At 39.4% G+C, this 27,574-nt stretch overlaps 1 protein-coding gene and 1 long non-coding RNA gene across 6 annotated transcripts in view; one reads left to right on the top strand and one right to left on the bottom strand.

The window, feature by feature from the left end:
* Positions 1 to 27,069, top strand: part of LOC129619902 (uncharacterized) — a 35,674-nt gene extending 8,605 nt beyond the window's left edge. Inside the window, exons 2-4 of one of the 2 annotated variants that reach the window (XR_008698273.1) lie at positions 3,770 to 3,892; positions 4,600 to 4,737; positions 26,934 to 27,069. This is a non-coding gene — a long non-coding RNA (uncharacterized LOC129619902). The remainder of the gene's footprint in view (positions 1 to 3,769; positions 3,893 to 4,599; positions 4,738 to 26,933) is intronic. The other variant, XR_008698274.1, reaches the window with a different exon arrangement.
* Positions 6,357 to 27,574, bottom strand: part of ASCC3 (activating signal cointegrator 1 complex subunit 3) — a 351,170-nt gene continuing 329,952 nt past the window's right edge. For 3 of the 4 annotated variants that reach the window (XM_055535388.1, XM_055535389.1, XM_055535390.1), the window contains 5 exons: positions 16,514 to 16,665; positions 14,191 to 14,338; positions 10,504 to 10,713; positions 7,829 to 8,004; positions 6,357 to 7,498 (listed from right to left, as the gene is read on the bottom strand). In XM_055535388.1, coding sequence (XP_055391363.1) covers positions 7,354 to 7,498; positions 7,829 to 8,004; positions 10,504 to 10,713; positions 14,191 to 14,338; positions 16,514 to 16,665 — 831 coding nt within the window. In that variant the 3' untranslated portion in view covers positions 6,357 to 7,353. The remainder of the gene's footprint in view (positions 7,499 to 7,828; positions 8,005 to 10,503; positions 10,714 to 14,190; positions 14,339 to 16,513; positions 16,666 to 27,574) is intronic. The other variant, XM_055535387.1, reaches the window with a different exon arrangement.

Raw genomic sequence — 27,574 nt, 5'->3', positions numbered from 1 at the left:
AAGGAAATAGAGCATATTTTCTGACAATACCCAGCTTAAGTAACACAGGTAAAGGTGCACAGTTGTGATATACTGCCCACAATTAGCCTGTCTTTGTATTGCAATTAGAAAATCTTATTTGAAAGTTCAGTTGAAGATATTGGTATCTTTTATTGAAATGACTATTAGACATTTTTGTGTGGCATCAGTTTCAGGAACTTAAAGCAGAATGCAATGACCTGTGTCTAGTACAGAATTCAGTGGAAAGACAGCTATGATGTTGAGGCAGATAATGTTTGGTTAATGAAGATTTCTGTTGGCTATGGATTATTTTATAATTGTGCTGTGCAGTTTTTTTTTTAATGGACTAAAATGCAAACATTATTGAGATTTCACTAATATTTCACTAATATTCTTTTTCATGTTTTAGGACCCAACTCAGAATTTAGTCATCATGTCTTCTTAGTCTCTATTTGTGAACTTCTGTTTTTCACAACTTTGACAGTTTTCAAGAGTACTGGTCAGGTGTTTTGTACAATATCCTCAAACTAGGTTTGCCTTATTATTTTTTTTCCTCATGATTATACTGGGGTTATATAGGTTTGCGGGTAAAATAGGAGTCAGGTAGCATGCCCTCCTTATCACATCATATCAAGGTTGCATGCTATCAACAAGCCTTGTCACTGGTGATGTTAACTTGATAACTGGTTAAGGGTATCAAGATTAACAAGATTTCTCCACTGTTCAGTTACTATTTGCCCTCTGTATTCTTTGGGAATGAGTTACTATGTTCCGTACACATTCAAGGGAAGTGGAAATTTTAGATTTTAAAGGTTAAAAGAAAATAGTCTTCAAAATACCCATATTTATCTGTCTGTCTATATCTATCATCTATCAATCAATCAATCTCCTTTCTATTTATCTTTATTCTTGGCTCAATGCACCGATCAGCACTGCAGTGAAATAGCTAGCAATGTGAGACCCAGATGGCTATCAGAGTGGAGCTTCTGAGTGCTAACTGTTGCTTTTACATGGCAAGGAAATTACTAATGACTGAAAAATGATTTAAAAATTGCAAGGCAGAATAAGAGATCAACTGAAGATGTTGAATATATTAACTACATAAAAATTGTTTACAAATACTGCCTATGATCTAAATAAAGGTTTTGCTGGGAAGTTTTGTTGTTCCAATTCAAACTTTCTCTTCTGTAATCTAAACTCATTTTATGTGTTGCTGGTCCACTTTGGTTAGAACTTACACATCCAAATAATTTCCCTTTACAATTGCAAGCCATAATGGAAACATGATTATGAAACATGAAACCTAACAATAAATCAAATAATTACATACAATTTGAGGGGTTAAGTAGAGCGATGTGGTTAGTGGAACATGTGCCAATTCTGATGTATTGCCATGAGAAACTTTGGAAGAATCTCCTTTTTCTGATGGTCTTTGGTGGTGTTTTTTTTTTATGGCAGTCAACATTACTCAGTGTTACTAGCCATTTCACTTGCAGGAATTATTTGGTTATTTCAGAAGCTCTATTCCCCTCTGAAAAGTTGGTGCCTTCAAGGCTGTTTGGGAGAACGGGCCATTGGCTGTAGGGAGTTCACAACTGGCTAGAGCAGTCCACATCCTGCAAGGTGCAGTGTTTTGAAGCTAAGAGCCAGTTGTACTTGGATGAAAGTTCAGAAATAAAATTCGCCTTAGATCAGCCTTGCGATCCTCGAATCATTAAAAACTGCTTTCAGTATAATTGGAATCAAGGGTACAATCATTTACTTGGTTTTAATGGACAGGCATGGCATCTACAGGATTTAACAAGTCCAAATAAAACCAAGAACAAATAATAAAAATAAGTAAGGAAACACAGATTTCAGGATTCAAAGAACTTTTAATTAGGAGGAGGTGCTGTAATTCTGCTTATCCAAACTTGGATTGATTTATAATCCATTATGTTCTCCAGGAAGTCTCCATAAAGAGACACAGTACTTGTGAAAATTCACTCAAGTGCTTTTAAGAAATATTTTCTGAATCACAGGCCAGTTAAGAATAACAGTAAAATTTTAAGTATCTATTCAGATGTGGCTATTGGGGCCCAAAGCTTGACCTTGGGTAGGACTGGACCCAAGATCTGAATAGCACCCCAAGGTCTTTTTCAAATTGACATGCAAAAGACTTGGGGCAGAAGTTTCAAACAAAGAAGAATCTTTGAAATCTCATTTAAAGTCCTCAAATTTGAAGCACTTAATTTTTCTGAAATAGGACAGAATGCTCTGTAATGAAAAAAGTGAACTGAGCTTGAAACTGTGGGAATAACTCTTTCCAGAAGTCTCTGTAGCCATCCTCCATTACTAAAACAGGCTTTCAGAACAACCTGGAATCAACTATCATTCTGAGCATTTTGGGGGATCTTAAAATTCAAAAAATTTATCTCCTCATCTCTTTCAGATTTAGAGCTTAGATTTCTGAAAGCAGAAAATGAGTGCTAATCTACGGGCTCAATATATATCTTTGAAGTTTAGTTCTATTTTGGTAATAGTCAAAAGATTTAAAACTTAAATCAGGTTTTTTTTTTATAAGAAGCTAGTTCATGAAGTAATACATGTCTATTCATTTGGAATTATTTCTGAAAGAGAGAAGTTATTGTCAGTTCATATTTTTCAAATGTACGGAATTCCTGTTTGGGGAGCCTTTTCACTGTGAATAGTTACAAGCAGTGATGGAGGAAAGAAAGGAGTCTGGTGAGAGGAGAAAAACTTCAGGCTAGTTATACAGAGTGATTTAAGTCACAAAGAGAAAAAACAAATATCTTATACTCATGCATATATACGGAATCTAGAAAAGTGGTACTGATGAGCCTAGGGCTTCCCTAGTGGCTTAGTGGTAAAGAATCCACCTGACAATGCAGAAGATGTGGGTTTGATCCCTGGGTCAGGAAGATCCCCTGGAGAAGGAAATGGCAACCAAATACCTCAATTTTTGTGTTTGAGTACTGTAATATCCTGTAAATATATCCTAAGCAGGTTTGTTTTCAGCACTGATGGAAAGCACCAGTGTTGATTTTGTTTTTTAAGTTGCCAACAGTTGTATGTTTGCTGGTCATTTATGACCTGAAATAATATATATCTTCTTCTAAGAAGACATTTTGTCACATAAGGATGACTTTTTTATACAACAGAATAAATTATGGCATTTCCATTGAAAAAAAAAAAAAAAGGCCTGTGTTCTTGCCTGGGAAACTCCATGGACAGAGGAGCCTGGTGGGCTACAGTCCATGGGGTTGAAGAGTTGGACACAACTTAGCAACTAAACAACAACCGATGAACCTATTTGTGGGGAAGGAATAGAGAAGTAGATGTAGAGGGCAGACTTGTGGACACAGAGTGGGAAAGGAGAGAGTGGGACGAACTGAGAGTAGCATTGACATATATCCACTACCACGTGTGAAACAGATGGGGGGAGCTGCTGTATAACACGGGGTGCCCAGCCCGGTGCTCTGATACCTAGAGCGGGGAGACAGGTAGGTGGGGGCAGGAGGGGGGAGGCTCATGTACATATACTTATACCTGATTCAAGTTGTTGTATGGCAGAAACCAACACAACATTGTAAAGCAATTCTCCTTCTATTTTAAAAAAGAGAAACTTCAGGCGAAAAGGTTTTATGATGATTTGAAATTTTAACATACATGTAATACCCAAGATCCACTGCTATATAAAAATATTCCATAGTCTTCATCATAATAAAGCTACCACTCAGTTTTCAGTATGCTTCTCCTTTGTTGACAGGTGACAGGATGATCAGGCAAGTCCATGTTCTTGGTTGAGCCTGAGAGTATTTGTCATCTCTAGAAGAGGAGGTGTCAAGTGAACTTGTAAAGTAAAATAAAGGTGTCAAGTAAAATACCACAGGTGTGTGGTATTTTAAAATCCATGGTTGTCTCTATTCATTTAGACATTCAGCAAGAATATTTTTTTAACCTTATTTTTTGACTGCATTGGGTCTTAGTTGTGGCTCATGGGCTCTAGTTCCCTGATCAGGGATTGAACCTTGGTCCCCTGCATTGGGAGCCCAGAGTCTTAGCCACTACACCACCAAGGAAGTCTCTCAGCAAGGATTTATCAAGCAGTGACCATGTGCCAGGTGATGGTAGGTCCTGGTAATGTGCCCTGAATGAATGTGATAAAGAACTCTTCCTGAAGCTTAATCAGGAAACGTAGTTGGAGACACTAATAAACAAATCATTTTTATTAGTGGTGATAAGAAAAAACAGGAAAGCGTGATGGGATAGGTGAGCTTGGGTGGGCTGACATTTAGAGTAAGATGGTTAGGCCTGTGGGTGTCTGGGGAGAGCCAGACTGAGGGAGCAGCGCAAGCCATGGTCCACAGGACATTCACGGAGTAGCATGGTGACCACTGTGGCCGGCAGGGAGTGAGCAAGAGGGGGAGTCAAGGATTGACCCCCAAGGTATTGGTGTAAGCAACTGGAGGAAGTTGTGAAGAGTGTGCTTGGGAAGCAATGTGTAGTTTTCCAAGGCTACTGAATTAGTAGTTTTATAAGCTACTAGTCACGTCAGAATCTGAGGCAAGTCTCAATTTTGTTGGTATCCATCCACAGGCATGGGGGCACACCCTCCAACTCCACGGGTTCTCTGTCCTAGTCTCAGAATTCCTTCTCATCTTCTCTGGTGCCTTCTCAAGGAATTCCATTACACTCACTTATATAAGCTTCACAACTCTTACCCTGTAATTCAAGGTAAGTATTCACAATATTTAGTCTTTTTTTGTCGGCTCAGTCCCTTTCTCCTCTCTGAAAATGCAGACCAACTGGACACCCCAGGCTATCTCAGAGCCTTTCTTAATGCTGTTCTACCTGGAGTGCTCTTCTCTGTCATCTCTGACCATCTTCATAATCACCTTCAAAACTCAGCCTAAATGTCCCTTCAAGGTTTTTCCAAATATTTCACCACTGCAGTGACTTCCTTTTATTATAGTCACCTCTTTTCATCACCAGGCCACCTGTCTAAGAGGACACGTTTCTGATTCATGTAGATTTCAGAGTATTCAACGTCATGCTTAGACTGAATATTTGACTTGCACTTCCCTGGTGGCTCAGACGGTAAAGCGTCTGTCTGCAATGCAGGAGACTCAGGTTCGATCCCTGGGTTGGGAAGGTCCGCTGGAGAAAGAAACGGCAGCTCACTCCAGTATTCTTGCCTGGAAAATCCCATGGATGGCAGAGCCTGGTAGGCTACCGTCCGTGGGGTCACAAAGAGTTGGACACGACTGAGCGACTTCACTTTCACTTTCTTTCACTTTCCATTACTATTTGGAGTCAATAAAATCCAAGAGAATGTAAGATGAAATATGGAATTAAAAATGAAATATGGAATTAATCTAATGGTTAGCACATGCCCTATATTATAGTGCACACTTAACTCTGAAATTTTGGTTGAGTAATGAGTGAGGATAAAGCCATAGACAAATAGCATTGGTCACTCACTGGAATAAGATGAACTTTTCCATCTAAGCACACCTTGTCTTACTAGTGTCTTCTTAGCTTATTGTGAACTCATCGCTTTCAATATTAAAATTAATTAGTCATGTATTTTCTTTTAATGGATATGACATTCTTTCTACTGCTCCTATGTTCCCTGTCACACATCCAGTGCACCTCCTCCTTCCCCAAAGTAGCCAGCTCTTGTTAAAAAAAATAAAAATAAAAATAAAGAATGATGCTGATAAACATGCAGACAATGAGTTCTTTTCAGGTTCTTGTATGAACTGGTAATCCTCTGTCTCTATATAATTTTCACTTTCTTTTAATTTCACTCAAACAGTGCTTATGTATGAATTGCAAGTAGAAATAAACTGCCAAATGAAAGGCAGAAAGATCTCCTTATATGATGTAAAGTCCTGAGACTAGAGCTCTTTGGACACCTCATGCCCATAGCACTCGGTACGTCCATATTAGTTGCTTAGATTTAATGTGGGGAACTGAATGCCTGGTTCTCCCCATCCTACTTTTATTCCTCCTTCTCCACTGACCCCCCCTCCTCCTTTTTTTTCTATTTTATTTTTTGGTATGGAAAACGAGGTACACATAAGCAGTATGTTTCAGTTTCAGAAAAAGCTTTAAATTCCAATACTTGTGGTGGTTACATTGAAAATATTTTAAAATAATTCATCACAGGGACTTCCCTGGTCGTCCAGTGGTTAAGACTCTGTGCTTCCAATGCAGGGGATGTGGGTTCAATCCCTGGCCAGGGAACTAAGATCCCACATGTGACACAGTGTTGTTCCCCCCCGCCCCCCGCCAAATCATTGCAGGACCAGGAATAACTGAAATTATTTTGCAAAGGTAGAATATCATTTCACTAGAAAATGTATGTTATATGGACATTTTAATCCAACAACTTTGTAGTTGGAAAAAAGTATTTTTCAAGATGGAAATTGTTTGGGTATAGAGAAATGTGCTTTATCAAAGGTAAAAACCTACCTATGGGGGTTGAACATTTTCTGGGTTTGCCTCAGGCCCATCCTAAAGCACATAAAGACAAAGACCTGAACTATGAGGTCTGTGTGAATTAGACTGTACATCTCTCCTTGTATAAATAAACTATCAGAAAGAGAACGGAAGTGACATCTTGACAGAGAAGGAAATAAAGAGTCAAGAGGGGCTATGATGGAAGGAGGCAGAGGGAGTGAGTGAGTCAGGCTGTCTTGAAGTGGCACTCTAAATATTTTATTTCCACCAGTTACAGTATCTATATTTTTAAGTCCAGTATATTCTGCTTTCTTTTAAATCATCATTGGGGTCTATAAAGTAATTTTATATCATATATTATTAATATTTATAAGAAATTCATGAAATTACTTCTATATGTGATCAAAGTATAAATTTTGCAACTGTATAAATTTTGCAACACCACATGCACTGTGTGTCACTGTACAGAAATCTGGTTAGAAATCTGTTCTAACAAATCTGAACACTGTCACTCCCCCATGTAGTTTTCCTTAAAAAAAGAGGAGCCGATGTTCTTGTAAACAGTACACTGTGAAACGTAAAATTTGATAATTCCTAAGTAGCATCTCAATATACACAAATTGAAAGGTTCTCCTACGGGCGTAGTCACTTTACATATCTAGCGATCCATGAAGACACTTATAAAAGGCAACATTTGTGAAAAGGCCCCCCTCCCGCAGCCGACTTGGTGTTGCTGGAGTCAGAGCTGCAGCCATTGCCAATCTCTGCTGCGCCTTGAGGTTGGAAGCTGGTTCCTCCAAGGCAAACGTCAAGTAATTCGACTTTGTCCAGATGACTGAACAGCCAGGCTTCACCACTTCCTTCAAACGGATTGTCTAGGTTGGGTTACTTCACTTTGAGGTCAGTCAGGGCATCAGCGATCTCGTCGGCCTGTGCAGAGATGCTGGCTGGTGTGACGTGGAGGTGGATGTCGTACTGCTGGTCCAGGCCCAGGTAGCAGTCGCTCATGAAATACAGTGTGTAGATATACCTAACATACAACAGAGGAACGAAATGGTGAAACCACTGTGTTCATCACGTGTCTGCAAAGTTGCTTCAGTCGTGTCTGACTCTTTGTGACCCTACGGACTGCAGCCCACCAGGTTCCTCTGTCCATGGGATTCTCTAGGCAAGAGTACTGGAGTGAGTTGCCATGCCCTCCTCCAGGGGATCTTCCCAACCAGGGATCGAACCTGCATCTCCTGTGTCTCCTGCAGTGGCAAGTGGATTCTTTACCACTAGTACCACCCAGGAAGCCCATAGTCTGTGGTGTTCTCATCACAGTCATGGTTAATTCTTTGGGGGTAAAGATTCTGCTTACCTTCCGGGTACTTCAGGGGTATAAAAAGAGATGGAGACCATGTGATGACTTCGGACGTAGCCCACTCTTTTCAAAGCGATAAGTTCTCTCTTATCCACTTCTCCTAATATCAAAAACCATCCTTCATCCTTTGATTTGGGAAATCGAGGAGTAACTGCATGGCTGTCTTGCTTTCCCTGTAAAGCAGAAAAAGGAAAGATAAAGTATCATAATAGCTAGATTTTCTATACCACTTGGTTGTGGTTAAAAGGCCATGTTGTCTTTCTTGGTGGCCATAAATCTGAGTATCTGGGATGTGTTTAATTTTCAGGTTTGATGTATTTGATATGCCATCATCTACCTTTTTTTTTAAGATTCTCAAAGCACATTATAGCCACATTACTACTTTGTGGCCATAACCACCAGGATTATTTGGCTCAGAACACAAAACCTTTGAATCTTGACATCAAAAAAAATTCTGACACCATTCTTGTAAAGAAAATTAATACCCTATTTGCAGATGAACAAGCTGGGATACAATCATATTAACCAAATCTTCCAAAGCTTTATATACAAGAAACCAATACTTGGGGAAAAAAGTCAATTGAAGCTGGACTCTGGAATCTTAAGATAATAAACACTGTCATATAAACATGTTCCCCCACTCCCCAAGAATAAAACTCACATGAAAAAGCACATATTCCAATATGGCAATATTAAAAAGTCCTTTCTCTAAGGAATGGGAAATTGTGAGCCAAGCAAATTGTAAAATATATTAATCACCACCACCCAAGATTAGATATCTCCATAATGACAACACTTGAGGTCTGTATTTTAGCTTGATCTTTAGAAAGTCAAAGATTCTAGAGATTCCTTAAGACAATGAGTTCACGGTGTAAAAGATGCTAATAATGACATGCTCTCAATCAGACTTCACTCAATATTCCAGAGGGAGATGTTTCACTGAAGGCATTTTAAAAGAGAGGTCCGAGAGTAATGTATTGTTTACGGCACTTAGAAACAAAATTTAGAGTTTTTCTAGCATGATTAAATCTAATGTTTAAGTACTAATATTATGGTAAAAAGAATCTTATTGTCAGAAATGTTTGCAAAGGCCTCAGAGTTCTCCCTCACTAGTGCTCGCAACATACCTTAGCTACACCTCAGTACACGCTTAGTCTGGGCACTGTATTGTGTTGCTTGAGCATTTGTTGTGAGTGAGCCCCCTGAGGCTGGGGGTCCGCTGTCCAGCTTTTGGGACTGGCCTCATTTCTGTCAGTGTGTACACACACGGCAGGTACAAAGCAAACAGGGACTGGAATCAGAGAACTCTGGGTTCCCATCCTGCTCTCATATTTTCTGTCTCTAGGACCTTGGCAAATTCCTTACTCAAGTCCCATTATTCTGTAAAATAGGAAATCACATCTTCTTACATAGCAGTGATAAAGAAAACTCTTCAGTTTTTTTCCCTCATGATTTTATCTTTGTAATTACCACTGCCTTTTTTTTTGTAAGTTTGGATACCTTAAGTCATCTAAAAATGCTCATATGAAAGCCTCTGAAATGCCAGAGGCCAATCAGTTCATACTTACACTGATTGATTTGAATTAGAAATTAAGTGAGATGAGACTTAAAGGCACAGTACTGAAAAGACATTTTAACAGAAAGTTACTGATCATTTTGTGTGTGAATACAGGGAGGAGAATATTAGTGAACCACAACCTCATTCCTGAGGGAGAGTTCTAGATATGGGAAAGCCCCTTCTCCCTGGGCTAAGGAGAAGGCAAATTCTTATTTTGATGATCATGGGACTTCCCTGGTGGTACAGTGGATAAGAATCTGCCTGCATATGCAGGGGATGCGGGTTCTATCCCTGGTCAGGGAGGATCCCACATGCTGCAGAGCAACTTAGCCCATGCCCCACAACTACGGACCCTGTGCTCTAGAGGCTGGGAGCAGAAACTACTGAAGCCTGCATGCCCAGAGCCTGTGCTCTGCAATAAGAAGCCACTGGAAGGAAGTGTAGGCCCCCCTGTCCCCACAGTGCAACTAGAGAAAGCCCGCTCAAAACAACCAAGACCCAGTGCAGTCAAAAATAAACAAACGATTGTTATGGTCCCCAAACCAATTTGCCCACATGTTGTGAACTAATATTCTTGAAGGGCTCAGTAATTATTATGGTGCCACAGACAGCAGAATAGAGCACCGTAACTTAAAATATAAATTTTTGGCCTATCTGCATGTTGACAGAGCTCTCTCATATGCATTCTAATGAAGGAAGCAGGTAGCTGTGGCAAAGGAGGCACAGAAAAACTTAACTAGTATCTTCTTCTACTGGAGTAAACATCTAGATTTTGATATTTCCTTGGGCCCTGAGACTGCTGTGGGCCTGGTATAGGGTCAAGGAACCTGTACTCTTAAAGCTACTCTAGGAAATTCTGCTGAATCTGTACACCATGCTCTGAGAACAGGACTCTAGGCATTATATTATGATGTCCCATGGGTATTCTGGGGTTGAAACATGGCACATGAGGAGAAGTGACTCATTTCAGAAGACTGACTCTTGCTGCTTAAGGCCAGTTGAGGAAGCGGGATCTGTGAAGGGCACGGAGGCATTAGTCACATAACAGACATGTGTGCTGGCACGTGCTTGTATCTGGTGTGAAGCATTTGAGAATGGAAACCAAACACTCTACCTTGTGGAACCCGAGGCTGACTCTCTGCAGGCTGACTTGAAGCACATACTCTTGATCAGCATGCAACCTGACCCATCTGTTGTCGCTGCGTTTGTCTGAAGCCACAGTTGTGATGGAGATCTCGTCGTGTCCCTCTGCCGAGTCATCCCACCAGCCTTTAACACTCAAGCCAACATCAATCACTGGCAAATGAGATAAGAAATTCCATGCCTGAATAAGAAGAGAAAAGAATGGGTAACTGAAATGTAGTGATCAACTAAGAAGTAGTGAACTTTTAAAAAATCAACCACTTTGTTCTGAGATTAATTCTGGATTCAATGCAGTTGTAAGAAATAAAGCAGACAGATCCTGTGTACCATTCCCCAGTTTCCCCCAGGCAAGCACTTTTCACAACTACAGTACAAGTATTTATACCAGGATATTAACAGTGACACAATCTATAGCTCTTGTTCAGATTTCCTAGTTTTTCTTGTACTCGTTTGTAAAAATAGTGTGCTTTTAATATTATTAAAGTCCCTTTAACAAAAACTAAGAAAGTATTAATCATTACCTAAACTTGTGACCCTTTTATCATAAATCCCTTTGAGACATCGAGTGGCTATTGACTATATTAAAAAAGTAAGTTTTAAAATAATTGTTGAACTGGCTAGTTTTAGAGAAGCATCAAGTATAAGCATTTATGTGACTGCTAAGGTGGAGAGCATTACTTGGGGATATAAAAGCAACTTGAAAAAATGCTGTGATGCAATTTTTGATGTCAGACAGCATCTTTCATTGACCATTTAGTGTACAAAATAGACGATTCTTTTGTTTTTATGCCAAATTATTCTGAAAGGAAAACATTTTATATGTTTGTATATTGTAAGGAAATCTCTAGGTCTAGGGTTCTTTCTAGAAACAAATACATATTTTTTGGTATTATCATATTGAGAATACCAACTTAACTGACACATATTAAAGGAGTAGAAAATATTACCAATTTTATTCCTGCTCTTTTAATTAAAAATATTTGTGAAAAATCAAAATGCAAATAGTAAATGCTTATCAATAATGGGGCTTCCCTTGTGGCTCAGCTGGTAAAGAATCTGCCTGCAATGCGGAAGACCTGGGTTTGATCCCTGGGTTGGGAAGATCCCCTGGAGAAGGGAAAGGCTATTCACGCCAGTAATCTGGCCTGGAATATTACATGGACTATAGTCCATGGGCTTGCAAATAGTTGGATACGACTGAGTGATTTTCACTTTCACTTTTCAAGTGCTTATCATTGTTGAATGAATGAATGAATTCCTAAGTCTATGGAAAAGATGTAAAAAAAATAACCTAATATCCTCAGATAATTGTCATCTTCTAACATTTATAATTATGTGGCAAATATCACCACTGGTCAAGAAAACTCTCTATATTGGCTGTTTTATCTGTTGTTACCTTCTAAGTTTTTAAAAGCTCATGAATACTTTAATTTTTTCCTTTTATTTCTTTAATAATATTCCATAGGTATCCTTATAGGCTTTGATTTCTTATTCGCTAAGACTTTATTGCTGTTGAGTATACCACCTAATTGAAATGAAGAAGCCCTGATGAATCAAACTATCCCTCAGGAATTCAAAAAATGTAAATCCAATGCAAATTTTCAATTCAACACCAATCCTGTAACTGGTGAATCTGAAATTATGTTTGAAATAGATGCTGAAATACTCAAGCCACAGAATGGTCTACATGGTGCTTTAAGGTACAAATAATGGCTTATCCCCTGCTAGAACCAGCTGAGTCTAGAAGCTGTACCACTGGATATTCTTAGACTAGCCAGAGCGAGGACACAAATATACCATTTCTGAATAGCATTTAACTTCGTGAGACAACACAAGTAGCATTTATTATATGAAGTAAGACTTCATATTTTTCTTGTACCTTTAAATGAGTTAGCAATATAATAATTATTAGCAACTCACTGGAACTTTATTTTACAAAGCCCCCAAAAGTCAGATCTTGCTTTTATATATCTGTAATCTTTTTGCAGTGCTTAATATTATTATTTGCAATCTATAATGCATATACACATTTTTTGGGTGTGTGTATACATTTGTACATACATATATACAAACGTATATACACATACACACATATGTAAGTATATAAAACATGAGCTGTTTTTAAAGAAATTGCTAAGACATTTCAACACCAGCCAAACATATTTATCTGTGGATTAATCTTCATCTATTGAATCAGGCAAGAGCACTGCCATGCATACAATTATTTAATTAGCAGCCAAATCCTCTGCCAGTCAGCAGCCGTTCCAGGCATACTGATGGGGTAGAAGATGCAAATCTCACAGTCGTACTGCTTTTTCTCATTACTACTGCAATTAGCACTTAAATTGATGCTTTAAACATACTAATTTCTGGAATAATTCAGGATTTGTATGTTACCTGGGATCGCCTCAGTGCAGAGCCGACACCAGATTGCTCTGCAAATTGAAGCACTTTTGAGCCAAATAACCATCATCATATCAGACTGAGCCAATTTGCATTTGGTTTTAAAGATAACAGAATGGCAATTTATGCAAATAAATTAAGTAAGTTTACTTCTGAGTTTTCCCTGAACTAATTATAACAATGTTCTAATTTTTTATCACATCTAAAACTTGGCTTGAAACCACTGTATGTTATGTTTGAAATCTGTTGTTGCTAATAGAAGCCTTGTTTTAAATATATTGTTTTTATTCATAATTTTGATGATAATTTAGCTAGAAAGGGAGGCACTTATTATGAATATTTAAATAGATATTTTGTGCCAATTCTGGGTTCAACAGAAATTGAACAATCAGACTTAAATGCCTGTTATACTTTTTCAAAGTCTTGCTTGAAATAAGTTTTACTGGGGGCGGGGGGCCAATGACATGGTTTAGAAGTTTCTTTATTTTACTACCTGTTTGGCAAGCCAGTATGTTAATTATGTTGTAAACCCTGAACATTTACATGCTTAGGGTAAAATTGCTTAAGATTTAAAAGTCTATATATGCCAAATATTTCTGGCATTGTTCATTCATATTTTTGGTCTTTCCAAAGATAGTTTGGAGCAATGACTTATGTTGTCTTTCACAACACAGATTTAGATTTTCCTGAGCTACAAAGTATACAAACAAGGAGTTTGTTTGAAGAAATACTTTAGAATCTAGGAACAAAAAGTGATTAAAATGAGGGGGGCATAAAAGAGTAATTGAGGGAGTTGCATGAAAATATATCTAAGTGTAAAAAAACAACAAAAAACCACCTTGAAGAAGGGATTATTGATAGAAGGACTCCTGGGCAATGTAGCCTAGATGACTAAGTCTTAGTAGGCCTTTCTCAGCCGGTGTAACAGCATTATACTGAAACAACCTTCTAATAATGTAGCTGCTATTTCTAATTATTGTTATAGTCATTACTTTTAATACCATCTGTTGAGCTCTTATCCTGTATCAGGACAGATATAGAGCATACAGCAGTTTACATAATAACATCTTGCTTAATCTTCCCAAGAATTTCACGAGACTGATATAATGTTTTCATGTTTATAATCATAGTAAATGGCAGGTGGAATTTAAACCCAGGAGAGTCTGACTCTGAAAGCAACACTCTAAGTTAGAAAACTTTTATGTAACTTCCCAGATAGAGTGAGGGAGTGTCTAAACATGGAACTGATCCTTACCTGCTTCATTTTGGGGGCCGGTAGCTCTTTTTCTATCATGGAGCTGAATACATGGTCTTTCCCTGCACAGGCATGGATCAGTTCTGGGAGGCACTCAATGGACCCATGGTAACCAGCATGTGGGCCCTTCATACCTGGGCTCCATTTCCTAAGAAATAATATCAACACCAAATAATTATTTCATAGCACAAATGAGATTTTCTGACAACGATGGTTTCTATAAAGAGTTTAAAAATTAAATTTACTGTATAACTTTTTAAAGACCACTATTTTGAAGCTTCAAAATCAGTCAGGATTCTTGAAGGTATCAATCCAAGGCAGTTTTGCTATCACGACATAAAACGTGTGGAGAAGGCAATGGCAACCCACTCCAGTACTCTTGCCTGGAAAATCCGTGGACAGAGGAGCCTGGTGGGCTGCAGTCCATGGGGTCGCGAAGAGTCAGACACGACTGAGCGACTTCACTTTCACTTTTCACTTTCATGCATTGGAGAAGGAAATGGCAATCCACTCCAGTGTTCTTGCCTGGAGAATCCCAGGGACAGGGGAGCCTGGTGGGCTGCCGTCTGTGGGGTCGCACAGAGTTGGACACGACTGAAGTGACTTAGCAGCAGCAGCAGCAGCAGCATAAAACGTGTGAATCACGTGTGAGCCAGGATTGATAGACAGATGGTGTCTTTCTATAGGAAGGCACTAATATGTGCTGATGCGTCCATGTGTATAAAATACTGAACTGGAGCCCTGACCTGTTTGCAATGGATGCAGGCAAATGTCTCTAATATATTTACTTGAATAAAGTTTTCATTGTAAGTTGTGTTGACATCCCACAGTTAAAAGTATATTAGGGGAATATTTCAGATTTACAGTATAAATAGTGCTGGATCACCAGGAAAGGAGTCTACCTAAATCTATTCTCTGTTTATATAGTAAGATGAAAAATATCCTTGAAATTAGACAAATACAGCCACTTTTCTGGGTAACAATAATAAAATGGATCAAATCTCCTAGGCCCCAACCAGTTTCCATAACAGACCCACGTGCTGTTGGGTTGGTACCCTAGCGTGTCTCCTTTACTGCTGAAATCCAACTCTCGTAACTTCTAGTACCATGTTGAAAGAGCTCCTGAAACTGAGCTGTAGACACGTGAGGTATCTCCTTTCCCCGGCCCCAGGTCACCTGCTGTTGGTGTGGCCCATTCTCTGAACATGGCTTTTAGTTCTCAGGGACATCTCATAGCAGGGACTTGAGCACCATGGGATCAACCGCCCTGGAAGCCAGTGTATGTCAGTCAGATGGAGGAGACCCCATGTGTGCCTGAGGTTCTGGCTGACGAATATCTCTAGATGCATCACATGACTGCCACGCCTCGTCCAGCTGATGAGAAGCAGAAGGGTGCACGATGGCAAGCACAGGCAGACTCTTTTGTCCGTCTACATGACTGTGAAACAATCTTTTGGCTGCACAGTATCTCTCAAGTGGTGTGAAAAGAAACATTTTCATTTTAACACCGCCAATCTTGCTTGTAGTATGTACCATTCTTTCCTTTGCTAAAATAGTTGTAGCCATGTACATGGGACCTAGGCTTCCCTGGTGGCTCAGATGGTAAATAATCTGCCTTTAATGCAGGAGACCCGGGTTCAATCCCTGGGTTGGCAAGATCCCCTGGAGAAGGAAATGGCAACCCACGTCAGTATTCTTGGCCTGGGAAATTCCATGGAGTCTGGTGGGCTACAGTCCATGGGGTCGAAAAGAATCAGACATGAATAAGTGACAAACAGTTTCACTTTCTTTGCACATAGGACCCAAGAGTTGAATAATTTTATGATAACATAAACTCTTCTTATAGGCACAAGTTACATCTTGATGTGCTAGATATATATATATAACTACTTGGTTTTTGGACATTTTACAGATGCAGTTTACTTTTGACAAAAGATTTCTGATCTCTCAAATCTATTCTGCAATGATAGAAATTGGTAATTTCTTTTGCTTTAGGTCACTTAAAGTACTTGCATAACATTTTTTAAAATGAAGGCTGGCACAGCAAAGAAAGAGTTAAAATGAAGATGCATTTGATGTTGCAAATGGAAAACAACTTAATAGAAGGTTAAAATGAACTGCAGTTCAGCTTGAGGCCAATGATCAAATTTCAAGTGAGAATTCCACTGTCGCTAGTCTATGTTTCCCTCTGGGAAACAGGGGCATTTTCACCGTAAGGAATCAATATTCTAGGCACAACGTGAAATTCAAGTGACCACACATGTAAAGGAAATGATTTTTTGAAATAAAAAAACCCAATTACATCGAGAATTAACATACTTACCTGAAAATGTGCAGATGGTGGTTTTCTATGTGTGGTATTGTTAGGAGGGAGGAGTCTTTCAGCCACCGTCCCTGGATCACCATCTGCACCAGGTTGGTGATGTTCAGGGCAGTCACCAGCCAGCCCTGGTGTGCAGCCACGTCCAGCATTGCCTGAACAGGGAGAATACACATGTTATAAGAGTACCATGGCACCTTCCCTCTCCATGGGGGATCTGATGTCTAGCCTTAACAAAAAGCTCCCAGGGTTATGCCTCTAAATTACTACTAATCAAAAGAAGAAACCAGAAAATAAACTACAGTTGGATTGGAAGGAAATAGTGAAACGTCTGTACTGAAACATTAGTGAAACATCTCTTACAACATTTACTGCACATTACTTTGTACAAAATGCCAATTATTTAGCTTTTTTAGGTCAGCAAAGATTAGGCAGATAATATCGGCACTATAATAAAACAAAGAGAAAAACTCAGTGTACTTTGAGAGCAAATTATATATAATTCACTGTATCAAGAGACTCCAGTGTTCTTGCCTGGAGAATCCCAGGGACGGGGGAGCCTGGTGGGCGGCCGTCTATGGAGTCGCACAGAGTTGGACACGACTGAAGCGACTTAGCAGCAGCAGCAGCAGCAGCTCCATTTAAAAAGTAAATCTCAAGTGGTGCTGGTTTAATCACTAAGTTGTGTCTGACTCGTGCAACCCTATGGACTGTAGCCCACCAGGCTCCTCTGTCCATGGGATTTCCCCAGGCAAGAATACTGGAGTGGGATGCCATTTCCTACTCCAGAGGATCTTCCTGACCTAGGGACCAAACCACATCTTATATATTGCAGGTGGATTCTTTACTGTTGATTCAAATCTCAAGTAGTCTTTCCCAAATTTAAAGGCAACAACGGTAAGGTGATAGGTCTACTTACCCAAAATTTATTTTTTCCCAGAGAGCAGGCTAAAAGCAGAGCCCTGGTTTTCAGTGACTATACTATGCCACACAGTAAAGGGGGCAAGGACCAGTGTACATGTACATGGGGAATGATGAGAAGCTATTCATATTAGTCTATACATTTAATCCAATGTTTTATGGACAAACAAACGGCTGCATTTGCTTAAGGCCAAACCAAACAGTGAAATCTTATTTAAACAAAGGAGAAGTTTACACAGGCAAAGCTATTTCAATTAAATTAGATTCTAGTGAATGCTGACTTAAAGACACATAAGTTAATATCATGATCTGAGGCAGCTAGTTTATACAGTTTTAGGGGTGCACTCTCTTGTTTTGGGAAATGAAGGTAAGAGAAATCAGATGTACTTCATAAATGCCTAAAATGATATTTCACCATCTCACTGATTGTAAAATATTTATAAAATGTAGAAAACCTACAAGTACATTTTTAGAAATGGTTCTTAAAGCTTTATTATGTTAGTAAAATTAATCTGCCATATTACTTAGTACTTATTGAGTCAGACACATTTTCCTTCCAAGTTTTGAATTTCCTATTCTGGGTTTTCTAATTTACAAAATGTAAAATAGTTTAAAAAACATCTGGCTAAACCAATCTGTGGTCTTTTTATACATATTACAAGGAAATGGATCCACATCGCTGGGTATGGGGTATGATGCAATGGTCAACTTTATACGTGTTACAGGGAAATGGATCCACATCACTGGTTACTGGGTATGATGGATGGTCAAATTGGCCTTTAGTACCCGTGAGCCTGGGCTTGCCAGGTGGTGATAGTGGTAAAGAACCCACCTCCAATGCAGGAGACTTAAGAGATGTGGGTTCAATCCCTGGGTTGGAAAGAGCCCTTGGAGAAGAGAATGGGATCCCACTCCAGTACTTTTGCCGGGAGAACCCCACGGACAGGGGAGCCTGGTGGGCTACAGTCCATGGGGTTGCAAAGAGTCGGACACGACTGAAGTGACTTAGCACTTATGTAACCGTAAGCCTACTAATTGCACATTATAAAGCTTTATGGTTGGTATAATATATGTATATGTATGTGTGCATATGAAAGTGTATACATGCACGAATGTATGTGTTTATAAATCCAGGGGAAATCCACTTCTGTTCTTCCTATTTCTCTGCAGAGCTGATTAAAACGCTTAGCCTTTGAAGTATATGAGACAAGCTGGTCACGAGGAACATTCCTCAGACAAAAATAAAAGTATTAGTTCACAAGTCACAACTCTTGAATTCTGAAAGGGAAGACAAATGAGTAATTATACCTAATGCAGTATCATGATGATGTTGGAAGTTGTAATGTAGAGTAACTATGGTGATTTTACTTGTGATTTTTATATTACAACTTGACTGGAAATAAATTCCAGACCCAAAGCTCATATACTAGAAGAGCTAGACGGACGGACCATATGTTTTTAACTTTGAAGTTTTCATGATGAAGTTGAAAAATTTCGTAAAATTTATGAGAGCTGCCCACAATCTTTCCTTGTATGAGCCAGATGTGAAAACGTAAAAAATCATGCAAAGTGATTGCTTACGTGAAGTAAATGAAAAGGCCGTATCGTGAATTGAAAACTATCACTTATCTTGTTTTAATTTAGAAAAAAGGCAGGTAGGGAAGAATCGGGGATGAGATGGTTGTGACAACCCACAAGTGCTGAATAAATGTTGCCACACGCCTGCCTACTCACTCCCTACTGGGTCCTGTTTTTTCTTCCCCCTCCGGCCACTGCCTCTGTGTAGACCCTCATCAACGCCCACCTGGAATATTATAATACATACCACTTTATCCTCATTCTAAGTTTTCTTCATACTTTGTATTGTTACCTCAGGGCATTTTTACAGAGGTAAAACGGGTTATGTCATTCTTCTGCTTAAGTTTCTTCAACGGCTTCAAGCTTTGTAGCAGACAAAAAGCTAACACTTCTCTGCAGGTTCTCTTCTTACAAATCCTGCTCCCTCTACCTTGTCTACCTGGGAAATTCCTACACATCCTTCAAGTCAAGCTCAAATGCTACTTCTTCCTGTGAAGGCTACCTAATGGACAGGAGGTACTTCTTAGGTGTCTACTGCTCCCTGCTACTATTATCATATTGTGGGTCTTTGTTTACACACATGCCCATTAAATATATAGACTCGTTGATGGCAAGATTCTGGAAGTAGTCTTGGTAATTACAGACCTAGCACAGAGCATTCAAGAAATATTCATTTTATGAACGAACATTCGTAAAAATCCAATTACAATAATTATAACAAACATTCTATCTGTTATGGCATATCTGCCAAAGGCAGCACAGTGCAGGGGAAAAAAAAAAACAACTACAAGCTTTGATGCCAGACATAGGTTTGAATGTTAATTTTGTCCCACTTTCTATGTATAAACTTGGGGCAACTACTTAACCCTACGAGGATAGATTTCTTATTGATAGAAGTGTTATGTCTGTACAGGGGTTGATGTGGGTAAAATAAGATGCTGTACTACGTAAGATATCTATTACACTGCCTGGAACAGAATAAATCTTTTAGATCTCAGTAATAGATCTCAATAAACAGGTGCTTATTTTTAATGTTCCTCTATGAGGAAATGGAAAGAACACTATAAAACAACCTAAGAGAGACTTTCTAAGAGAGACTTCCTTTGGACCTTTGGGGATTGATTTCTGCATTGAGGAGTATAGGATTTCGAGGAGCAAAGTATGGAAGGTTGGGAACAAATGCATGGAATGGGCAGAACTGTTCATCAGGAGAGGTGTGCAACTGCAAGACAGTCAGGGGACACATAAAACCGAAGGCAGACCCTGCAGGGCAGGCCAAACTGGAGCATGTGGACTCGGTTCTCGGTTTGAGTGGACAAGTCTAAGTCACCATGTAGGTACATGCCTCAAGGGGCTACAGCTAAGGGATGGTCCAGGTAAATGCGTTTGAGGGTCTGGTGGGTCACCCTGACATACCCCTGCATGACTGTGCCTAGCAGGGACTCCCTGCATCTCACTATCTTCTACAGCAGTCTTCCTGGTAGACAAGAACTAGTGAGACAGCATGGTACTGGCACAAAAACACATAGATCAGGGGAATGGGATAGAGAACCTGGAAACAGACCCATGCATTTATGGTTAACTCATTTACGACAAATGAGACAAGAACATACAATGGAGAAAACACAGTCTCTACAATAAGTCATGATGGGAAAACTGGACAGCTACCTGTAAAATACATTAGAACAGTCTCTAACACCATATACAAAAATACATTTAAAGTGGATTAAAGACCTAAACGGAAGATCAGATACTAAAAATCTCCTAGAGGAAAACATACAAAGGTAGACCATTCTTTGACATAGATCTCAGTAATATTTTTTTGGATCTGTCTCCTAAAGGGAATAAAAGCAAAAATATATGGAAACTAATTAAACTTAAAAGCTTTTGCACAGCAAAGGATACCATCAATAAACAAAAAGTCAGCCTACTCCATGGGAGAAGATATTTGCAAATGATGTTGATAAGGGATTAATATCCAACATATATAAACAGCTCATACAATTCAATATCCGACAGACAACCCAAATAAAAAATGGCCAGAAAAACTGAATATTCCACCAAGGAAGAAATGCAGATGGCCAAAAGGTACATGAAAAGATGATTAACATCTCTAATCATGATCCCTGGGTTGGGAAGATCCCCTGGAGGAGGGCACGGCAACCTACTCCAGCATTCTTGCCTGGAGAATCCCATGGAGAGAGGAGCCTGGCGGGCTACAGTCCATGGGGTCACAAAGAGTTGGACATGACTGAGTGAGTAGCACTCTAAAAATGAGGGAAATGCAAATCAAAACCACAATGAGGTATCACCTCACACCTGTCAGAATAGCTATCATCAAAAATAACACAAATAGCAAATGTTGACAAGGAGATGGACAAAAGGGAACCCTTATACAGTGTTGGGGGGAATGTAAATTGATAGCCACTGTGGAAAGCAACATAGAGGTTCTTTGAAACATTAAAAATAGAACTACCATATGATCCAGCAATTCCACTCCTGGGTATATATTTAAAGAAAATGAAAATGCTAATTCAAAAAGATACTTGCTCCACAATATTCACAGAAGCACTATTTACAACTGCCAAAATATAGCAGCAACTTAAGTGTCCATCAACAGATGAACGGATAAAGCAGCTGTGGTATATTCACAATGGAGTACTACTCAGCAATAAAAAAGAACAGAATTTTGCCATTCATAGCAGTGTGGATGGGTTTGGAGGGCATTATGCTAAGTGAAACAAGTCACACAGAGAGAGATAAATACTGTATGATATCACTTATATATGTGGAATCTAAAAAAATACAACACTAGTGAATATAACAGATAAGAAGCAGACTCACAGATATAGAGAATAAACCACTAGTCAGGGGCTACACAGGGGTAAGAGTGAGAAGTCCAAACTACTGGGTGTAAGACAGGCTACAACGATGTATTGTAGAACACGGAGAAGATATGTAGCCAGTATTTTGTAATAACTATAAATGAAGTGTAACCTTTAAAGATGTATTAAAGAGATTTCTCAAGTGTTCCAGTGGTTGGGACTTGGTGCTTTCACTGCCAAGACCCAGGTTCAGTCGCTGGTCGGGGAGCTAGTATATATTGCAAGCTACACAGTGTGGCCAGTAAAAAAGAAGAAAAATTGTGTTTAAAAAACAAAGTACTAATAAGTGTATACTCCTCCTTAGCATAGGGCTGGTTTTTGTAATAGCTGGACATCATGGTTCAGTTCCCTAAGAAATCTCAAAATCCCTTATAGAGATCTAATACTCAAAAAACAAAAAGCTGCTTTAGTACACTGTGGAGAAAAAACTGGACATTCTTCACTGGCTTAGCACTGCTATGCTATGCTATGCTATGCTATGCTAAGTCACTTCAGTCGTGTCCGACTCTGTGCGACCCTATAGACAGCAGCCCACCAGGCTCCCCCGTCCCTGGGATTCTCCAGGGAAGAACACTGGAGTGGGTTGCCATTTCCTTCTCCAATGCATGAAAGTGAAAAGTGAAAGTGAAGTCGCTCAGTCGTGTCCGACCCTCAGTGACCCCATGGACTGCAGCCCTCCAGGCTCCTCCATCCATGGGATTTTCCAGGCTAGAGTATTGGAGTGGGGTGCCATTGCCTTCTCCGGCTTAGCATTAACATTAGGCAAATACTGAAGCCCATCTCCCACCCGCTTTTACCTCATGTCCATCTTCTACTGGGCATGCCCCTTATCAGACAAAGCTAGGATGATTCTAATTCTAGGGGCAAAATGGGTGGGGACTGACTCCATGCTGGAGACTTTTTCCTATTAAGTTGGAATCAACTTCAGTTGATTGCTGACTCAGAATTCTCTATCATTTCCGACTGTGACAGACTAGAAATATGACTCCTGGCATTGCATCAATTTATAAAATTATACTACAATTAACACTATCATAATCAACAGAAACTATGGGGTGGTTCATTTCTTTATAGGCAAGCAGGCAATGAATTCGGTTTTGAACTCATTTGAACCAAGGTGCCATTCTGAAGCCAGAAGAGTTAAATGCAAGCCTTGACCTTCCAATAAAATGCCAACATACACTATATTGTTATTTGTTTTTATAAAGTTCCCTTTCTATCTTTCAGAGGGACTGTAGTACCCTTGGAGATGGGGCAGAAAAACATAAGTCAAAAAAGGAGGCAGCCTACAGTAGGCACAGAGTAAGATGTCCAGAGAGAAAAGACCCTCTTAGGATCAGAAAATGAGGTTTCCATGCGTGGGGCATGTGAGCCTCATGGAGAAGAGCGGCTTCAGCAGGTCACTGAGACTGCACACAGTCATGGCAGAGAGGGAAGCTCTGAAAGGGGATGGACTTTGATAGCACTCATATCACAGGGTATCTAGCACCTCTGTGAGTGGAGGTGATACCTCTTTCTGGGAGAAAGTACTGTAAAGGAGCATGAAAAGATCTGGAATAAGTACTGGGGGGAATTACTGATATGAATAAAAGCTAAACATTGGTGAGTTTCAACAGCATGACTTTGAAACAGTAATTATAGAAATTATTAGAAACATTGAGAAATTATAGAAATAGTAATGTTTCATGACTGATTCTGACAGTAAAGAGTAGGATTAATTTGGGTGTGAAAGCAGAGAATTCAGATGTTGAGATTTTAGGTTACTGGTGATATCACTGTTGAAGTGGACAACTGGAGGGCCAATGCTGTGTGGGTGGCAAGTGAAGTCATAGACGACTGAGGACTGGACCATGGAATCAGGAAGGCGAGGAGAGACTCCTGGCTGATGAGTAACAGAAATGTTCAGCCATGCTGATGGGTAAAGAAGCTGTGGTCAGGAGAGTGAGAGGGTGATACCATGGAGGTGATGGCAGAAGTGGTTTGGATGTAGTATTACAGCAGCGGAGTTTGGGATGAATGTGATTACAGTGTTAAAAGGGCAGCTGCTGAAGCCACTCTGGTGAGTGTAGGAGCTGGAATGGAGCTGCACGCTATGAACTGGTGTTTGAGGGAGGTGGGAAAAGAGATCCAGACTTTGGAACACAGTTGAAAAAGAAATCTTATAGACACTGAAAGTAAAATATACATGGATAAGAGAAGCAGGAATCTGAGAAGATGTGGTTGGGGAGATCTGAGGAGGCAGACTTTGATTACTGGAGAACCACTAAGAACGAGCCAGCCCAGGAGTTTCAAAGAGATCACAGAAATGAGGTGGTATATGTGTCTGCCTGACAGCTAGAGAAGGAGAGGTAAAAACAAAGATGGGTACATATACTACAAACATCCCAGACCGGATCCTCACGTAGAACTCACAGGGAACACTTAAGAACTTGGCTTTGTGCAAAGGTAAAACCACTACCGCTATCACCTCCAAAAACAGCCCTGCTTCTCATCCCCATAATCAAAAGAACTGGAGTTTAGAAGATGGACACTCTCTGGAAGGAAATTTTTTAGGCTGTAAGCATTGTGAAGCCAAGGGCATGCTTTTTGACTTGAATATACCTCATGTCTTCGACACTTATTTTGAATTGATTTCAAGAATTCCTCAAGCATATCAAGCTTGGTCTTGCCATTTATAATAAATACAACCACATTTCACAGAGATGTAAACTATTCCTGCAAAGGATGGATTTATCCAAATCTACAGATATTTTTCTTCTTTCTCCGCTACTATAGATTATACTTAAAAATGCAAGTTTGATAATAGATCTGCGTTTTGTATCAAATAAAGTACATTGCATTCAATTATTCTGAAAAGTAGCAATGAGTTATATAAACTCAAACTGTATAGGCAGCACACACATAAAGTGTGACAAGAATATTTGTACAGTAGTGTGTTGGCTATACAACACTTTTAAAAATAGCTCACAACACCAATTATGAGGCAGACATGAGTACTGTCTCCTGAAGCTCACATCAGTCCAATGACTGTAACCACCCTGGTGAAAAGTGAAAAGACTTGATCTTGGTTTTCTAATTTTATATCTGTGTTCATCACACTATATTCCACAAGCTCTGAATGACATACCCTGAAGACATACCCTGTCTTATTTCAAGAAGGATTTAAAGTGGTTTACATCTATCCTTTCTCTTACACTTAATAGAAAAATGCAAACTCCAGATTTTATTATGCAGATTCCAAATTATTATTCAGTTAACTGATTATTGTCTCAGTACATTTGTCAATGGGAATTTTGAAAACCTAAAATCTAAAAATAAATTTTAATCCACCATTTGGTTATCAGTTCAGTCAGTTCAGTCGTTCAGTCGTGTCAGACTCTGTGTGATCCCATGGACTGCAGCATGTCAGGCTTCCCTGTCCATTACCAACTCCTGGAGCCTACTCAAACTTATATCCATCACGTCAGTGATGCAATCCAACCATCTCATTCTCTGTCGTCCCCTTCTCTTCCCACCTTTGATCTTTCCCAGCATGAGGGTCTTTTCCAATGAGTTGATTCTTTGCATTAGGTGGCCAAAGTATTGGAGTTTCAGCTTCAGCATCAGTCCTTCTAATGAATATTCAGAACTGATTTCCTTTAGGATGGACTGGTTGGGTCTCCTTGCAGTCCAAGGGACTCAGGAGTCTTCTCCAACACCACAGTTCAAAAGCATCATTGTAGTCCAACTTTCACATCCATCCAAGACTACTGGAAAAACCATAGCTCCGACCAGACAGACCTTCATTGGCAAAGTAATATCTCTGCTTTTTAATATGCTGTCTAGGTTGGTCATAGCTTTTCTTCCAAGGAGCAAGCATCTTTTAATTTCATGCCTGTAGTCACCATCTACAGTGATTTTGGAGCCCCCCAAAATAAAGTCTCTCACTGTTTCCATTGTTTCCCCATCTATTTGCCATGAAGTGATGGGACTGGATGCCATGATCTTAGTTTTCTGAATGCTGAATTTTAAGCCAACTTTTTCACTCTCTTTCACTTTCATCAAGAGGCTCTTTAGTTCTTTTTTGCTTTCTGCCATAAGGGTGGTGTCATCTGCATATCTGAGGTTACTGATATTTTTCCTGGCAATCTTGGTTCCAGCTTGTGCTTCATCCAGCCCAGCATTTCGCATGATGTACTCTGCATATAAGTTAAATAAGCAGGGTGACAATATACAGCCTTGACGTACTTCTTTCCCTATTTGGAACCAGTCTGTTGTTCCATGTCCAGTTCTAACCCCCACTTCTTGACCTGCACACAGATTTCTCAGAAAGCAGGTCAGGTGGTCTGGTATTCCCATCTCTTTAAGAATCTTTCAGTTTGTTGTGATGCACACAGTCAAAGGCTTTTGGCGTATTCAACAAAGCAAAAGTAGATGTTTTTCTGGAACTGGATAGGCAGCCGTTAAATATCTTTTGAAATATGCCTGAATTCCGGATTTAAATAATCCAAGGGTAAAACTGGAACTCTGAGTATTGTAACTGAATTAAGTCAACTTCATTGTAAGGAAATAGAATCACTCACCTCACCAAAAGGAAAAACTATCATTTACTGTACACCAAGAGGTATGTTAAGAGGCGCATAAAAAGATGTAGCTCTATGATCCAGCATTAAAAACTTTCTAAACTTCAGTTTGCAGAGTCTGTGAATTCAGTCCTCAGTGTGTTAGCTGTGGCTGTGGGCTGTGCATATGGAGTACAATGAGATGTTTCAGCCTCTCTACTCCCTCTCAGCATTCTGACGACCTACAACCTCTATTCTTCCTTCCTTTCACCTTTCTCCTCTTCAAGGACATTTTCTGCTTTTCCTCACATCTCTCCGCCATATTTAGTGATGGTGCAGGGAAAAACCACATGAATACAAGGTCATGACAAAGGTTCAAATGGCTAGAAAATGTTGCTATGTTTAAATTAAATGACATAAACATAATACATGGTCAGAGTTGAAGAAAAAGACTTATTCAGTCCAGAAAGAGAAGATAACATTTTCATTGTTTTTCAGGAACCAAGTTGTTATCTATGGAATATCAAGAAAATGCAAACTGCTATGGAAATACCATCAAAAGCAATGAAAGTCTGAGAAACTCACAGCCAAGAGGAGACTAAGGAGACATGACAACTAAATATAATGAGGTGTCCTGAATGGAATCCTAGAACAAGACAAGGACATTAAGTAAACTAAAGAATTCTGAATAAGCATGGACTTTAGTTAATAATAATATATCAATAAAGGTGCATCGTGACATGTTAATTGTGACATAAGGTTGACATAAGGTGTTAACTACAGAGGAAAACTGAGTGTGGGGTATCCAGGAAACATCTATACTGTCTTTGTAACTTTTCTTCAAGTCTAAAACTACTCTAAAATGCGAAGTTTATTAAAAAAAAAAAAAAAAAGCACTATGGTAATTCAGCCTAGGCAGTCTGTTAAAACATTAGTTGTTAGACATCTGCTAGAAAATGCACTATTTAGTTCAAGAGCTCCCAGAAGTTTTACAATGATGGGAAAAACTTGAAAAAAAGCTTTCTAGACAGAAAGGCACACTCCTTTAAAGGTTCAGGTCACTTGCAAGTAATGATACAATATTTTGTCAATAATTAAAATGCTGTAAGTACATGTACAAGAATCTTTTTCAATAGCAA

Source organism: Bubalus kerabau, chromosome 9 (genome assembly GCF_029407905.1).
Source record: "Bubalus kerabau isolate K-KA32 ecotype Philippines breed swamp buffalo chromosome 9, PCC_UOA_SB_1v2, whole genome shotgun sequence".
Lineage (NCBI taxonomy): Eukaryota > Metazoa > Chordata > Mammalia > Artiodactyla > Bovidae > Bubalus > Bubalus kerabau.
The sequence above is the reverse complement of the archived record's forward strand: the minus strand, read 5'-3'. Positions and strand labels throughout refer to the sequence as shown.